This window comes from Chenopodium album, chromosome 16 (genome assembly GCF_948465745.1).
Source record: "Chenopodium album chromosome 16, dcCheAlbu1.1, whole genome shotgun sequence".
NCBI lineage: Eukaryota > Viridiplantae > Streptophyta > Magnoliopsida > Caryophyllales > Amaranthaceae > Chenopodium > Chenopodium album.
In genome coordinates, this window is record NC_137849.1 from 48,970,601 (window position 1) to 48,988,496 (window position 17,896).

Genomic DNA, 17,896 nt, shown 5'->3' on the forward strand with positions numbered 1-17,896 from the left:
ATTATTTTCTTTATTTAGAAAGATAAAATATCCTGTAACCTAAAAATCCCAACTCGAAAAATCAGAAAAACCCTTGTTAAACCCTTTATCTTCCACCTCAAAATCTCTACCATTTCCGGACCCCTTATCACAACCGGGAACCGGCGAAGGCAGTGATTCTCTCTCCTCCACCACCCCATTTGATGCCGTTAAAACCACCACCACTCCGCTCATTTCTCTCTCCTCTTCCGGTCACCCTTTGCCCTTCTATGTCTTTATATTCTATTCGTCAACCCTATTTTGCAATCCCAACTTTTCGTCGCATTATTCCTTTAAAGCTCAAATTTTTAGGGTTAGGGTTTTCTCCTCGCACATTTTCGACCCGCCCGTTTCAGTCCAGGCCCAATTCAGGGCCCAAATACCCTCGTGCTAAGGCAGAGCCTGTAGCAAAAAGCTTAGTTGAGGATGAAGATGATTTAAGCAACTGGGTTAGTGGTTTAAGGACTGGTTCTTTTAGGTCTGGAAGTTTTACTGAAGACGAAGAAGATAGTAGTAGAGGAAAAGGGAAGATAAGGGCTAGTTTTGATCATCAAATGGGTAAGAGGGGCAGAGAGAGTAATTTTGGTAATGGTGAGGATAGGGGTTCAGGGAAATTTGGTAAAAGGGGTTTTCGGAATGCTGGTGATTCGGGTGATTCGTCAAGGTTTGGGGGTGAAGGTGAAGGGAGGGAGTACAGGAAAAGAGGTGGTGGTGTTAGAGAAGGTGGGAGGGGGAGAGAAAGGGAGTTCGGGGCGAGGGGCGGGCGGGGTTCGAGTAATGTGGGTGGTGCTGTGAAGAGTGCTCCGAAGTTTGGGAGGAGCTTTGGTGGTGAAGACGAGGGGAGGGAAATGAAGAGAAGGGGTGGAGAGAGAAATGGAGGATTTGAAGGAAAGAAAATTTGGACTAAGGTTAATACAGGAGGTGAGAAGGGTGGTGTGAGGCGAGCTGCTCCTGTTTTATCATCGGAGGAGGATGATGATGAGGATGAGGATGATTTGGGGAAAGACAAGCAGAAGTCGGTTTCGGGTTTTATGGATTTGATTGGTGAGGAATCTGAGGATGATAGTGAGGAGGATTCTGATGAAGAGGATGAAGAAGTTGTGGTTAGGAGTAGAAGTTCTTTATTTGCAGATAAGGGTGCGAATTCAACTTCTGGACCGAGCTCTATTGATGGAGGTGGAGCTGATTCTTACCTTAGTGAAACCAGGTTCTTCTGTTTGTTCGTTTATTGTTGGTTCTTTATGCTATCAGTTTATTGGTTTTATGTGCTATCGTGTATAAAAAAACTCATCTTATCCTATGTAATGAAGGATAAGAGTGAGGCATTGTGCTGGAGGTTTTACATTGTCATGAGTTGCTATTAGTTTGTTTGTATTGTGTATCAGCAATGTGCATCAGTATGGCCTGATCAGTCTAAATTTGTATTTATTTGTATTTTAATTTGGGTTTGCTTCATGTTCTATGCTGCCTGCAGGTTTGATCAATGTAGTATCTCACCCTTGTCCTTGAAAGCAATCAAGGATGTTGGATATGAGAAGATGACCATGGTGCAAGCGGCGACGCTCCCTGTTATACTAAAAGGTTAATAAGAAAATGTCTTTAAGCAAAATCCATAATGATATTGTAGTGTTACTGATTGTCTTCTAAAAGTTGGTGTTGGGCGTACCACTATTTTCTGGATTGAATATGTGATGCTAGATGTCCTTAGCCTGCATTTCCAACTTGTTTATATAGCTTCTTGGTTATTACCTGACTGATTACTTGTCTACTCTCCAGGTAAGGATGTTATGGCCAAGGCTAAAACAGGCACAGGAAAAACTGTAGCATTTTTGGTAAAATATACTTCATCTCTTTTTGAGATTGTTTTTGGTCATATAATGTAAATTTGGGCTCAAGATTTCATTCCTTTTGTTGATAAATTAAAAACCTGACAAATTCTGTCTTTGTTTGAGTATTTTCTAGAGATATCCTTTTTTTATTTTTATTTTTTTATTTTTTTTATTTTTAAATATAGTGTACTAAGACTGATTCTTATTTTCAGCTTCCATCCATTGAAACGGTGCTAAAGACACCTCCTGCTGGCCGTGATCAGAAGAAACCACCGATCCTTGTACTTGTAATATGTCCCACACGAGAGCTTGCTACTCAAGCTGCTGCAGAAGCTAAGACTTTGCTTAAGTATCATCCTTCTATTGGTGCCCAAGTTGTGATAGGTGGTACCAGGCTTGCACTCGAGCAGAAGCATACTCAGACAAATCCCTGTCAGGTTAGATACATTAACCTTGCAAGCAAGTTCTTATGCAGAGCCACTACATGTCATATTGAAAATGAAAAATTGGATCTTTAAGAGGACAACTATGTATCACTCCCTCTCTAAAGTTAAATGTTTTAATTCATTTTTCATCTCTTCCTTAAGTTAAAATTAAAATCTTTTCTCCATCACTTCAACCTTTTTTTTCCCACTCTACATTCTTCTATTTGTCTCTACCTTCTTTCAATATAATCCCGCTTAAAACTCTCTTTTGTATCTAGTAAAATACCAACCACACTGCCAAATTATTTGGTGAGGAAATATTGGGACTTAGGGTGTGTTTTTATTGCTAGATTTCCTTTAGGGCAAGGAGTTAACTTAAGTTTGGACACAGATTCTCGTAGCTACACCTGGAAGGCTAATCGATCATATGGAGAACACTGCAGGATTCGCCACTCGGCTTAGGGGTGTGAAAATCCTTGTACTTGATGAAGCTGATCACTTGTTAGACATGGGATTCCGTAAGGCCATTGAGAAAATCATTGTTGCCGTTCCCAAAGAGCGGCAAACACTACTATTTTCTGCCACTGTATCAGATGAGGTTAGCTTTCTCAGCATTTGATTGCATATGCATGTCCTCTGTCAGTGGTGTTAAAAAATTCTGGAAGTTTTCAATTTTCTCTTTTGTTATAATAAATTTGGCATTTTCCTCTGAACAATTTTTTGTTTGAAGGTCCATCAAATCTGCCATATTGCTTTAAAGAGAGATCATCAATTTATCAGTACTGTTCAAGAAGGCAGTGAGGAGACACATGCAAAGGTGCGTTCATGGTCCTATTTTTTTGATGTCAAAAGTTTTCTTTTACTTACTGAGTATGAGGCATTTGCTTGGCTAAGCTATTTAATATTCTAATGGCTATGAGAAGTCTCCGATTATTCCATGTGCGTATTAAAATAAAATTTCAACATGGTACTGAAGTAATAGGAAGTTGATTTTCTTTCGTTCTTTTATTAGGGTTTTCTTTACTTTCTCTGTTCTTTCAACCCAACATCATCTCCTCAACACCACTGTGGTCCAACTGTCCTCTCCTCTTCACCTCCACCATTATCCCTCTCTTCTTTTGAACTCATTTTCTACTCTCTTTGGGCCCCTCCTTTGACCATCACCAGGTCCACCACCAACCTTTTCTTCCTCATTAATACATAAGATATTTTTTATCCCCCCCCTCCCCATCCGGATTACAAATCAAAGAATCTAATCAAGCCTTCACATCATCGAAAATTGGTAGAGGAGTTTTATAGTGAACTGGACGATAATGAGGAGAATTTGTGGTAGCAGTTAAAGACTTAAAGGAGGAGAAGGGAAAGACAATGAAGTAAAAGCAATGATATTTGGGGAATAAACCCAAGAAGAGATCTTAGGGTATAAAAAGACAGTTGTGCGTTTCTTTGGAATTGCCTCGCCTAGAACAATTAAAATGCGTGACATATACTAACTTGTGTGGTTGTGTCTCAGGCTCTCAGTACCGTAGTTTCTTTTTTTTATACACTATGTGATCTTAGGGTATAAAAATACAGTTGTGCGTTTCTTTTGAATTGCCTTGCCTAGAACAATTAAAATGCGTGACCTATACTAACTTGTGTGGTTGTGTCTCAGCACCTTAGTTTCCTTTTTTATACATTATGAGATGGATGGGTCTTGATGGTTGTGGTTAAAAGGAGGTGTAGGATGTTGGGTTGGGTAAGAAAAGAGGAAATGAAGAAAATAAAAGATGAACCGAAAACTTTTTACTGTTCAAGAGAAGTCTGTATAATGCTCAATTGCTCAGAGCTATGTTAAATACTTTAATGTCAGGCTTTTTCTTTTTTTTATAATGCCCACTAGGGGGTGGGGGGTTACTTCCCATATAGTAGTTTGGTTGTGTTTGTTTTCCGATTCCTAAAACATCTATGAACTTTACAGGTCAGCCAGGTGCATTTAGTTGCTCCCCTGGAGAACCAATTTCCTCTATTATACACTATTCTGAAGGACCATATTTCAGATGATGTGAACTACAAGGTGCGAATGTTGATCAATTTACTGAGTGAACAAAAAATTGCAGCTGATTTCCTTTTGTGACCTCCATTTGTCTAATATGCTTTATATAGATATGATGCTCAAATGTTTTTGATGTGGATTCATGAAATTCTCTATGCAGGTTCTTGTATTCTGTACCACAGCAATGGTCACAGCATTTGTTGCAGATCTTCTTGGTGAGCTTAACTTGAATGTTCGTGAGATTCATTCCAGGAAACCACAGAGTTACAGGACCAAAGTATCAGATGAGTTCCGCAAGTCAAAGGGTATTATACTTGTAACTTCTGATGTGTCAGCACGCGGAGTTGATTATCCAGATGTTACCCTAGTTATACAGGTAATATTACTGCCTATTTTGCTTGTTAGGCCTCAACCAGCCGCTTTAGTCTGAGGCAGGTTGGGAAAGCAATTTGGAAAGGGGAGGGCGTTGGTGTGAACTAGAGATAGCAAATGGGCAATCCTGATCGACTGTCAGTTTAGTTTGGTTCGGGTCAGTTTACTTTGGTTCGTATTCGCATGCTAAGACCTTTGGTTTGGTTTCTGGTCAGGTTAGGGCTTATTGGGTTTGCCATGTACTGGTTTTCATCAATTATCTTTTGTTAGTCACAATTCAGTTCAGTTCATTTAATTTTGGGGTTAGGGTGGTTGATTTAGTTTGGGTGATTGGGACAGGTCAGTTCTTGCTGGTTGGAACTAATGATGAACATAAATCTGCCCATTCCTTTCCTGATTAAAATTCATATCACAAACCACTTGTTTATCTGTAGGTTGGAGCACCATCAGAAAGAGAACAATACATACACCGGCTTGGCAGAACTGGGCGTAAAGGCAAAGAAGGTCAAGGGATACTTTTATTGGCACCATGGGAGGATAGCTTCCTAAAGTCTGTCAAGGATCTTCCCATAAGCAAGGCAACACCGCCAATCGTTGATCCTGATACGAGGAAGAAAGTATGCCAGTAGACATATAATTTCATTTATTTCCTTAGTCATACTATTAGAGATTTTATACTTAGTATAATCTTTTCTTACTTGGTATATGTCGAGTTTTCTAATACTGTTTTTTTTTTTTTAAATTAATAGGTGGAGCGTGCTTTATCAAAGGTAGATATGCAGAGCAAGGAAAAAGCATACCAGGCATGGCTTGGGTACTATAATTCCAATAAGAGTGTGGGACGAGACAAAATGAAGCTTGTAGAGGTCGCAAATGAGTTTAGTCGAAGCATGGGGCTTGACACTCCTCCAGCAATAGCCAAGGTTACTCTTGGCAAGATGGGATTAAAGAATGTCCCTGGTTTACGCGTCAAATAGACAGAAGTAATTGTTCTGTTAAAATTTTCTGGGGTGTCAAGCGATTTCAAGCTTGTAAGTGTTTTTTTTGTAGGTAAGCTTGTAAGCTTGACATTTGATGGCAAGTAGGGTCTTTTTGTTTTTGTTTTTGTTTTTTTTATTATTTAATCGTGCGTGCTGAAAGTTATCTTTGGTATGCATAGATTTCAGGTATTTAGCTAATAGAATTAATGATTATTGTTACTAGTAATGTTAATGCTAATAGAAATCTACAATTTATGGAATGTATTATTGAAAGATTTGAAACAAGGTGTATTACAAAATTCGAGTTTCTTCTATTGGGAGGGCCGAATTTTTTGTTATAAAAGAATACGAGTCCAAATTTATGAAGTATAAAACCAGCCGTCCAAAGAGTTTGACAAGAATAATGCATCAAGTCTCTAAATATAATTATCAATTTCTCACAGTTGAATTTTCGTGGACAGTTGTACATTTCACTCTTACGAATCAATAATTTCGCTACAAACTCTAGAAAAGTATTACTGTGTATAAAGTAATAAATTCCACAAACGTAAAAAAATTACAATATATAATGCCTAAATAGATAACTCAAGCTAATTGCATGATATAACAATTCTTGACTAATGTCGACGTGTGAGCTGCACGTGATAGATGGAAATCAAATACTGCGTTATTAGAGTAATGCATATCCTTCAAATTTTGAAGGGTGAAACGAACAAGGTTTGGTTTCCCCATTAAAAATTTTAGTAGCCGTGAATTTTCTCTCCCCTAAATTCTGCTCTAAATTTGTTTTTCTCGCCTAAATTTTGCGATCAGGTATGCAATTCAAGTCTTTTTTATCATTTCTACTTCAAAATTTAATCTTTGTATTATGAATTTCAAAGTTAGGTTTTATTGTTGTTTATTCAATTGATTATGTTGATCATTGATACCTTGAATAATTAATTCTGTGGAAATCATCTGAATTTAATTAGAGCCTAAACTACATAATTGATTAATTGGATAATTCATTTGATTTGGATCGCAATGTTTAATTGAGTTGGTTTTTTTAGCTAGAATAATTTGTTGCTGAGAAAAATATTATCTGAAATTCCAAAAAAACAATGTGAAGATGAATGAGAAGATTGTTGAAAGCAACAAATTAATAAGAGTTGCACATTTATTATACAATATTATCATATTTAGAAAATCTCGGGAAAAACCTAGCTATTGACCTCTATAGGCATCATTTGTTATTGAATATTGATGCCAAAATTTTTAGAGCCAAATATGGGTTTACTTCATGACTTTGAAGATCATTCTGAGTAGACTTCGCCTTTTTTTGCGATTAGTTTCATGTATGATTATCAAGTAGAGAAATAAGCGGTCTTAGGATCTGTCGATAGCGATTTCCTTTGGCTGACTTGGTGGTCTGGTGGCTAGGCCTTTTTGTTGTGAATGTACCGAGTCCCTTCTGAACATTGTGGTACTAACTTGCTGAGCTGATGCTCTTCCACTTGGCTAGGTATTCTAAGAATAACATGACTTCTGTTGTGTCATACAAAGAGTACGATGCCCGTGTTTCTCTTGGGATGGAAGTGACGATGATGGAATAGCCTTGTCTCTTTCGGTGTATAAGCTACAAATTTGGAACAAAAATTAGGACGGACATGAAGATCATGAATTTATGAACACCATCCTATTGTCCAATTAATCTCCTCTTCCTATTAAAGTAAAATTGAATTAGCTTATTTGCCCCCAAGTGGCAATTTACTGTTGAGTTCAGATCAATACCTCAAAGGCATCTTCATCACTTGTGTCATCTCCTATGTATATTGGGAGAACGTCATTGGAGCTACCCAACCCGAGGCTATCAAGTAAATATTCTAGAGCATGACCCTTATCCCAGTCAATAGGGGGGCGTATTTCCAAGACCTGATTGAGAAAAAATAGCCTTATTATATGAAAATGATGTAATTTTTTTTTCCCTATTGTTCGAAATATGAAACTGTATTGCCCCTACTGTACCTTTTTACCTCTTGTTAGCCGAAAGTGTGGATGCTCTTCAAGTACAGACTTCACTTCCTCTTCTAATGAGCCCAAGTCCTGCATTTTATTTAGAGCTGTTATTATAAACACTTTTCTTGTTTATACATACACTATCAAGCTTCAACTGCTGCTTTTTTTTTTTTTTTTTTTTTTTTTTTTTTTTTTTTGAAAAAAAAACTTCAACTGCTACTAATGTAGCTTAATTATCATTATTCTTAACAAGAACAAATATCATAGGATTGCACAATCCTACAATCCATAAAGTGAAAAGCTTTGAATTGTCTTAGGGATTTAGGCTTAGTAGTATTGCAGTGAGATAGGAGTAGCATCTTTTAGGATCAGATAGGACCTGTGTGACCATTATAGAATCTACATGACAGTAACTCTGTAAGGCTTCTTTTTCTTTTCTTTATGCTGTTATTGGGGGAAGGGGATTGTCTTGCTAATGCATCAAGTATGATGAGTGTGTGTGTGTTTGCTACCATTAACAACAATATGAATGCAGACAATTCATGTCTTAGACGTGTTTTAGAAATTATCTTCAAATACCTTGGCATAACTATGTTCAATGAGGTGATTAAGGGCCAGATAATGGCATCTAGCATAAAAATATCAGGTTGATGCATCGGGCTTGCTGGCCAGGGTGCACTGTATGCCAAATGGTGTTGGCCCAAGGCCGACCCAAAAAGAGTTCAGGCAGCCATCAGACCACTGAACTAAAAACTGCATGTTCGGAAAGGGGCCAACCCCCCTAAAGGAGGATCCATGGTTCTTGTTGGGCCTTCGTTCCCGTGTTTATCTGCTATAATATGTTCACAACTGTCTAAGCTATGCACTTATAGGAATTTGTCAATTTAGTAACTCTCCAATTCTCCATCAATCAACTGTTACTGATATATTTGGCTGTTTTTGGTCTTGGGGGGTTATGGTGATTGATATTCATGGGTTGACTATGCAACCTTTTCAGTTTCAATGGTTTGTGGTCTGATCACTTTCAGGTTTCCGAATAGGTTTCAGGAACTGTTGACTGGCTAATTTGGACAACAATCATTCATAAAATCAGCTAGAAATTACCTCATCTGATACATTTCTGAAGTGGACAGACATACAGAACTTGTTGTCTTCAATTTTCACACCATCAATTGCTGCAGTTTTCTCTTTTAGTGACATCTGGATCTACAAGGAAATGTAATCTATGTTGAATCAATTGATTTGAGAGAGATTAATAATTAATGATTATACAGGCACTCAGGCAGTTTATGAATCTTTTATTATTTACCTAGTACCATTTTAATTAAATTAGCCAAGAATAGTAGCTGTAATCTTTATCCTTAAGTAGAAGCATTATCTATAGAATGGATTTGGCAAGAATATTTAAGTGACATGTTTGACCGTCAACCAGACAACACTTCAATAGCTGCCAAGTGGCAACAAGTTAATACAGACCAAAGACTCACTTGGTTCAGTGGTCTTGGTCCGTGTTTTACCAACTCTTGCCTTATCTTCACTTATTTCATGTAATTTATTTCCTTTAACTTTAATATAACAAGCTATATATTAACTCTGAACTAATGCATATCTCTGTATTTTTTTTAGTATATTTGGACTTTTGATAATAATATATTATATGAGATGAATTCTGAATGTTTACCTGATTAATTTCAGACAAATACTTGTTTGCTGGTTGATAGATGACAAGCTTGTTTCCCTACAAGAGAGAAACCATTTCATGGGAAGGTAAATCGGGTTTTGCTTCATATGTCTTTTTGTTCAATCAGTCAAATCTACTTGCTACAAATCTCCGCTATGGTACACATTTATGTGGTATATTTCATACTGTCTTCTTTGATACTTGAGGGAACGGAAGCTATAGGTCAATGCTAAATTGTATATGTTTATAGATTAGAATCTAGAACAGAGGAGAAAAGCCAAACCTTTAGGTCAACTGCTTTTGCATGATACTTCCAATCTCTAATCCTTAATGGCTGCAATGGGGCCATTATATCCATCCCATGACTGCCAGCATAGTAAATATTGTCCAATTGGACAAAATCATATACCTAGAAAATGAACACTACAGTTAGAGTTTATCTCTTATATACTTATGTTTCTATGTATATTATATTGATTTTGCTACCTTTTCTCTGCTCCTTCCACTGATTATTGAAGTTGGGAAACAACAGCCAACTTCATGCACCACAGCACGCATCTGCAATTTTTCATATTCTGCTGTAATTAGTGATCAACATGTATTGACTTCCTTATGTAATCCTATAAACTATGCTTTATCTGTTTTTGATGTCTCATAGATATTTATGCTCACAATTATATTGAAAAGGTTCCATATAAGTGATATGACTAATCCTTGATAAATTTGTTTACCTTGTCAGTCATAAAGGCAACATCAGGGTCATTAACAATTGGTGAAAGGGTTCCATCGTAATCTAAGAACACAACAATCTTTTTGTTCTCAGCTCCATGCATCATCTTCTGGAATTTGTCCAATGCTGAAGGGTGCTTCTCCTGTATGCCATACAAAGTATGTATTAGGAATTCATACATTCTAGTACTGTTGTGTTGTTTTCTGTGAAATTTTGGTCCACCAGAGACCCCATAATTATGATTTCTCTGCAAATGGACACTAATAAATACGACAAAGTATATGAATCTTACTAGCCACGAGTCATATGAATGCCAATTTGTGCTCCTGTCTTCATCAAAAGTTGAGCTTGAGACTGACTTCAAGTTGTTAAGTTTGGCAATCACTCTAGGAAGTCCCATTGGTAACACTGATATATTAGATTGTGTATTTACCTGTGATAAAATTGTTGCTGCAATAAGGTTAGCATCTATGGTCAAAAGGATTGTACATTTATACTAAGAACATAAAAAATCACCATAATTAATGTTTTTGTTCTGCCTTCTGTGAATAATTTGTTGTGCTTCTTTACAAAGGATAAAAAGGCTCTGAATTTCTGACTTCAAGGGTGCATGCAATGCTGCTATAAATCTATAATTATGAAAGAAAAGGGTGAGCTTAAGAAGAAGCAAGATTACATTCGGCTTTTCTCCAAATATAGATGCAGAGTGCCCTGGGTAAGGCTGAAATCTTCTAATCTTCTTCTGCAACTTTTACCTGTAGCTTACCCTTTTCTGCCTAATTTGCTGTTATTAGGATCTGAAATATTTAATACCTTTATATAATTATATGTCTAAATTGTGAGCCATAAAGCTTCAATTTGGCACCTTAAGAAGCTAAGATTTCTGAAGTAGATATATAGACAGTTGAGCTTCATTGTTACAGACAAAAAGGGGGTCACAAACCTTTTTTGTGGGGACATTTAAACTTTCGGTTTCAGATGGCCACTTGAGCACCCCTCTTTTCTTTCCTCTTTCGCAAGAAGCAGGCGTAGTTTTATTTAAGGTCAATTGCAAAGTTGTCACTTCAATGAGGAGGGATGTTGATTTACATCAGGAAAGCAAAGAGGGGAATAATTCATGTAAACCTTCATCAGATCAGACCATCCTCAATGGTCATCCATCTATTCAATGCCAAGCTTGAATCTAATGGCTTTGGATCTTGAGTGCTTAAAACTATGTATGCTGCAGGTCACGGAATTTCCTCCCGGAACCTTAGGGGCCACTTAGAAGTTAGAACCCATTGTTTTCCTTTCAGACAGGCAATTATGTTGTATTCTTTCAGGAGTGAGAGGGTATGAAAGTGATTCAAACAGGTCACTGAGGGAATAATGGCCACTTATGTTTAAGCAATGTACTGAAATAGAATGGGTACAAAAACTGAAAGTGACTTTGCTATCCAGTTATCTAAATCGTAGGACTTGCCATTTTGTAGTGGGCAGTGCAATGCCACACATAAGTTTGGACGACAATTCCTGATTATTTAGAACTATTTGCAAATTAGAGCTGTCAAATGATGATGCAGACTTGCTATATATGTTATAGGTCAATACACTTTAGCAACATGTGGTTGAAGGGTATTTGCTGATAAGAAATGTAAAAATCTTGTAGAGTCATTAATATCAGAGCTAATGAACCTAGTACAGATGCTACCATGTTCATGAAACAAGAGTTCAAGCACTGCACAGTCTTATATTAATATTATTACGAAGTTTAACCAAAGATTATCAATCCACACCCAAGTTTATGAAATTCGGATGTTGGTGATTTTTATGTATAGTACAATACATTCTAGAGCACATCTAGGAATTATATGATAATCGTCTCTATGGTGTTGCCAAGTTTCGGCCTTAGGCGTTTTTGGGTTTCCACTGCTGTTAGATTTTAGGCTTGGATGTTGGAAATTTTCCACCTTTTATTCCCCATAGGTTCATCAAAATTTAGTCCCCTAGAATTTTAGGTTGAACTCAATAGTGTTTATTTAAGTTTCAGCTGTATAAGCTTCTGGTACCACTATTCCATTTGATACAACTTTTAATTTTCCTTAAACCCTCTCCCACTAGGAAGGAATTAATAAATAAAAGATTCATTTTTATGCTGTTAAGATAAACTATAGTGGATTTGTGTTTTTTGTTGAATAGGTCAATATGAAAATTTTGAAGCTTATTTATGATACTCTTGTTATAGTAGTAAGAGAGAAATCGCATTGCATTTATCTATTATAATAAGATTTCTCCATCTTTCATTTGATGTTGTGAAAGTGTGACACTACTACTTAATTTATCATGGAGGTAGTTTTTTAATTTTGTGGAGACATAGCAAGGACCACAAGTCCACTAAAATTTGATCTTGAAATAGGACAAATGTCTATTTCAGTTCAAGGGATGAATCCCAACTGTCAATTGGCCGTGGTGATTATTCACCGACCTTCAGCCCTACATACTTTCTTACTTAAATGTTCTACTGAAACCAATTACTTTGGGTCCCTGGTTTGATGCTCCATCAAAGTATGTGACAACCCCATTGGGGTTCCCGTGATAGGAACTTTAAGCGCACACACCCTCTCACTTTCCCCAACTTGCAGGGAAAGTAATTTATCTTGTACAAGAAACCAAGGAAATGAAAATGTTATCTTGAATACAGGACATTTAGGGATGATCTTTCGTTTACCCGTTAAAAAGATTGGATTGCATCATGAAGATAGGAAAATAATCAAAATGATGTATTGTGTATAAAAGAAACATTGCATTTCATACTCTGTGCTCCTCCTGTCCTGAATGTGATTTGTTTGTTTGGAAGTTTACGATTCCTATGTCTAAAGGACACACAATATAAATATCGAAAGTGAAGAAGACTTCTAAATTTCAAAAGATAGAGCACGTAATCAAGTATTAAGATATTTTCTATCACCAGCTGGAAGTCTCCATACAAGTATTTTAGAGTCAGTCATTTCGATTTTATTTAGTGAATATATACCTTATACGGAGTTTACCCCAAATTTGTAACAGCTTACGCCATTAATGAAGTGAACCTTTTTGAGTGGGAATGGAATAAGGTCTGCAGTTCAAGACACTCTGGTGTACTGTGGTGGCTAGGGTTGAAATTATCACTTCATCTATCCCATAATTAAGCTAATGTCTGGAAACAGTTGGTGGAGATGCATACAAATAAAAACTACCCTGCCTGCCTTCAACTTCAGTGTAGCAACGGAACAAAATTATTTGGTCCCCAGGCGGAGCCAAGAGATAAGCAAGCCATGCTTTGGTGAAATGTGTTTGTGGTGAAAATATCAAAACACACCTCAATTTCTTTTCTTGCAAAGAGCAAGAAGTGTTTAGCATGAGTTTTGTAATTTAGCTTAGTATTTCCTGATTGGGTAGGATTGTATTCAGGTGCTTGCTTCTGCTCTCCACTGACAGCAGGAGGAAGATAAATCACCTTGGAGTAGCTAGGTTTATAAGAGTATCTGGGATGACAAGATTATGATCATATGTTGTGATTTTTATTTTTCGAGTATTACACACTAAGGGCCTGTTCTCATTGACTGAGCTGAGCTGAGCTCAGCTGAACTGAACTCAGCTGAACTGAACTGAACTGAACTGAACTCAGCTGAACTGAACTGAACTCAGCTGAACTGAACTGAAATGAATATTTTATAAGAGAAGGAAATTAGGAGCTGAACTGAACTGAACTGAACTGAGCTGAGCTAAGCTGAGCTGAACTGAACTGAACTGAACTGAATTTCAACGTAAGAGAACAGGCCCTAACTGCTACATAAGCTAAAGCTAACGCTGCCTTTTTGATATGCTCAGAAGTCGATTATTGTTTTTTTTTTTTTTTTTTTTTTTTTTTTTTTCTTGAAGTTGTCTGTGTGAGTGTGATCAGTTTTTCTAGGATTTATTGATTAACTTAGTTGTACTAAGATTATTAGACTTTTTTTATGTTGCAATAATGATTATTGCCTTATTTTGATTACTAAGACTTTTAAGCACAATTCATCTATCTTGTACTAATCATGTAGTCACATAAAATTCTCCATTTCTTTCACAGTTTGCAGTGTGGCAGATAAATGATGGGCAAAAATCAGCTAGAAGAAAGAATTTTAGAGCAGTAAATCAAGTTTGGTCATACTCGGTTATAACCTAAGGTAAGAAGGTCCCACATATTCTTATATTTAGCTCTTTGAATCAAAGGCCTGATGAGATCAACATACGAATCATTAGCTACTATTGCAATGGTTCTGTTTTCTTATTTTCTTACAAAAATTCTTGTACGGTTCTATGACATTATTTTGTAAAAATTTGTACTGAGTTTTTGCATATTTAATTTTAAAAGTTTCTTTTATATGATTGTTATTCTATATCTTTTATATGATGGAAAATTAGGATTACAATTGATTGTGTTTTTTGACTATAAAAGTCTAATGCGACCTGTTATATTATTAGCAGATTCAATATAATATAGATAATTTATTTTATTAACCTAAATTATTGGCTTGAAGCACTTTACATTGTTCTCTATTTTTTTAGTGAATGGATTGTTCATCTTTATAGCCAATAATAATGTAGAAAGCATGCGAGATGCATACAAGTCTAATTGATTTGATGTGATATACTTTAAGGGAATCAATCATCATTATTACTAGGCAAAATTTAAAGAAACTCCAACCCAAATCACCCTTTCGCACGAGTACAACTTTAGAGAAAAGACGATAGAACCAGAATCACCAAGAGAACCTAGCTCTAACCTAAACCATATTGAAAGGTTGAAACTCTTCTCTAGGGTTAGAAAGTTAGATGATCTAACAAAAATGCAAAATGTTGAATATATTTCATGTACTAGTAGTATTCAAATATTATTGATGTATGCATAACTTACAACATAAATTCGTGTTCTTCATCCATATAAAATTAACCATATGGTGAACATATTGTCATATAAATATGCATGTATGATAAAGAGAAGCATACCAATGTTTGTCTTCCAATTCATGCGTTGCAAGCTTTAGATACTTGGCAGGCAGTGGGATTCACAAGTGACAATGTGGGTTTTGAACAAGTTAAGTGAATGAAAGAGAAGGCATGAAGGATAGATGAAATCTATGGAGCAAGAAATTTAAGTTTTAGGCAGGGGATGAACAATAGAGTAATTAGAGGCTGCCTTATATAGAAGCTTGGCCATCACTGTCTTCCTTCTCTCTCTCTTTTTGTTTTTGCTTTCTAAATAATGTACTCTAGTGCTTTTCTCAAGGGTTTTTGGTTAGGGACCAAAGCCTCTATTTTACACTTGGGCATACATATGTGCTCCACACGTGTGATGCATACGCCTTTCTTAGGGAGCAACAGGTATATGGGCTATAGCTGTCCATACCACAATATAAAATTATTTTTTAGCCTTTTTTTTTCTTTTCCCTATTTATTCCCTTTCCTCTTCATCTTCTTCCTCCCTTAAACCTTTTCCCCACCTCTATGGATAGCTTCCATTGCGGGCTGAAAATCAACTATTAGAGTAAAATCAGCAGAATTTAGCAAACACCCACAAAAATTAAACCAAAAAGAAAGGAACCCAACTCAAAAAAATTAGCATAAAAGCAAAGCAAGCAACAAAGTTCATAGCACAAATTCAATATAAAGTTTAAATTTTTTTCTTCAAATTTTTACAGGTAGAGTAGAACATCGAGAAACCTGAAAGATTCTGGAGAGAGAAAGCAGAGAAGAGAATATAGATTGAATGAGAGAGAAGAGGGGTCGATGCTCAGTTATTATTAATTTGCATACTGTTATTATTGGTTTGTATACTGTTATTCTTTATTTGTATATTGTTATTCTTAATTTGTTTACTGTTATTAAGCGGAGAGAGACTACTTTTTTACAATCATGATAAATAATACGCGAAATTACATTTTTGCCCCCGGTATGGGCCCAACGAGCCCATACCTGATAGTGGCCTATCACTACTCTTTCTTAGGTAGTTAGGTGCACCAAAGTGTGAGATTAATTCTTCTATTAAATGAGAACTCGAATGTGTCTCCACTTAAAAATTAGCCCATGGTTGTATTTTAGGTATACCCGGGTACCTTGGTTTAGGATTCCCCTAGATTAGCCCGGTAGTTGTAGGATAGTAGTTTAGTTACACCCGGGTTATATTATTCGGACTCTTCATTTTATGTTAGGTATCATGTCAAATGTTCGACACTCAAACATGGTAGTATAATTCGACCCTTCAATTGTGGTCATATCATAAAAAAAATTTAACTAGATAACCGAGATAGACATTTGGACATGTACCCAAATCGGACAAGAGTACCTGGATTGCAGCAACATAGCACCAGGGTACCTTGGTTTAGCAAACCCCGTCCCTTCTTTCTCTTCCATAAAGAGTCGGGAGAACCAACCCATTTTTGCTAATTAATCAGTGTGTTTTTGCTTCTCTATTCTTGTGTTAATAGGACACTTTTTTCAATATTGACATCAAATTTAGCTGCAAAGCCCATATAAATAAAGCTGCTTGTACAATCCTTTATAATACAACTTTGTCCTAGCAGTTTCGTCCTTAGGTGTACAACTTCATAAGTTCACGAGTCTGATGAGCAACCCACAGGCCACTGAAATTTAAGCCTCATTACTTACCAACTTCTAGTAGTTCTAGGCGCATACACAGTAGGGAGATTTGGGACTGCACGTACCCATCGAGTTTGTATTAAGACCATGTACAACTACTTCCGCGGACACCCTTAATTGTGACATTGATGCAGAACTTGTATCTGCACAGCTAATAGACTGAAACTCTGTTTGAAGGCATTTCCTTAGGTTTGGGTTGCTTCTTGGCAGATTAATATTGTCTTTAGAAAGACCAACAATACTCACAATTGCCAACTGCATAGAATTAGGTTGGATACATGAGAATCTCATTTCTTAATGATCTGATGCTTGCCTTTTGAAAGGCAAGATCTAATAAAATGTTCTGCTGGCAAGCATGAAACAAGTTGAATATTCTTCTTTTCCAAACACTATTATTTTTTATTACATATACTTAAGTGTCCTACTGGTGACTCGAGTGCTACCAAGACGTTCCTAAATACAAATATTGGTCTTATTTGGCGATCAGTTTTTAACAATATTAACTATTGTATCGATAGTTTTGGTTAGTTGGATGTTTTTGAATAAAACCATCATTTGATCTATGAAGTAAAATAAAATTTTCACTCCGGTTCAAAAAGGGTTTAATAACCCGATATACGAGTACAAGTTCTCTCTATAGTATTCAACTCGATTTAGGCCCCGTACAATTGAACTAAAAATAAACCCTTTTTAATCAGTTTTAGGTTATCCGAAGAAGGCCTAACAGCTTTAAAGCCAACCAAGTTGAATATAAACCATTTGTCAAACAACCCTATAATCTTGGCTACATACATAACAGAGAATAAATTATAGTAATAACTTTCCAAATTTAGCCAATCATCATAGCTATCTCCACCATCTGGACAAGTGAGAGCCATTCATTGAACTATCACCACAAAAACATTCTTTTTCTGTAAATTAAATCATTAAAACATTTTTAAAAAATTTCTAAAATCTTGTGAGTGCTAAGAAACCCATGCATGTTTATGTTTTTGTTTTTATGCTTTTGTTGTTCAACAGGTAGTGTTTGCAATTGTTTTGAAGCTTTATTAAAGTTAAAACACTAATTAGAAACACAAAAAAGAGAGTGAGCACTTATACTAAATTCCAACCATCCGATTCAGCCACATGCATTGCTTCGTCCTTGATTTTACTCCAACAACTTTTGATTTTC

The 17,896-nt window shown here is 36.2% G+C and overlaps 2 protein-coding genes across 11 annotated transcripts; one reads left to right on the top strand and one right to left on the bottom strand.

The window, feature by feature from the left end:
- The first annotated feature begins 1 nt into the window (after window position 1).
- On the top strand, window positions 2–5,973 carry LOC145586854 (DEAD-box ATP-dependent RNA helicase 31-like). The gene is made up of 10 exons (XM_081643793.1): window positions 2–1,225; window positions 1,493–1,599; window positions 1,795–1,850; window positions 2,060–2,284; window positions 2,664–2,870; window positions 3,003–3,089; window positions 4,233–4,328; window positions 4,468–4,683; window positions 5,114–5,296; window positions 5,429–5,973. The coding sequence occupies exons 1-10, from the start codon at window positions 183–185 to the stop codon at window positions 5,654–5,656; spliced, it is 2,448 nt and encodes an 815-aa protein (XP_081499919.1). The 5' UTR covers window positions 2–182; the 3' UTR covers window positions 5,657–5,973.
- Window positions 5,974–6,768: 795 nt separating this feature from the next.
- LOC145586855 (putative trehalose-phosphate phosphatase H) lies at window positions 6,769–15,239 on the bottom strand. Of its 10 annotated transcripts, none has more exons than XM_081643800.1 (11): window positions 11,009–11,414; window positions 10,742–10,862; window positions 10,358–10,515; window positions 10,067–10,207; window positions 9,822–9,893; window positions 9,619–9,744; window positions 9,336–9,392; window positions 8,759–8,860; window positions 7,664–7,741; window positions 7,430–7,570; window positions 6,769–7,274 (listed from the first exon to the last, which is right to left on the bottom strand). In XM_081643800.1, exons 3-11 carry the CDS (start codon window positions 10,463–10,465, stop codon window positions 7,125–7,127), a joined length of 975 nt encoding a protein of 324 aa, XP_081499926.1. In that variant the 5' UTR covers window positions 10,466–10,515; window positions 10,742–10,862; window positions 11,009–11,414; the 3' UTR covers window positions 6,769–7,124. The 10 variants fall into 10 exon arrangements, with proteins under 10 accessions (XP_081499926.1, XP_081499924.1, XP_081499920.1 ...); XM_081643798.1 differs by having other exon boundaries at window positions 10,358–10,498; window positions 11,009–11,413; XM_081643794.1 differs by lacking the exons at window positions 10,742–10,862; window positions 11,009–11,414 and adding an exon at window positions 15,073–15,238.
- Between the last annotated feature and the right edge of the window lie 2,657 nt (window positions 15,240–17,896).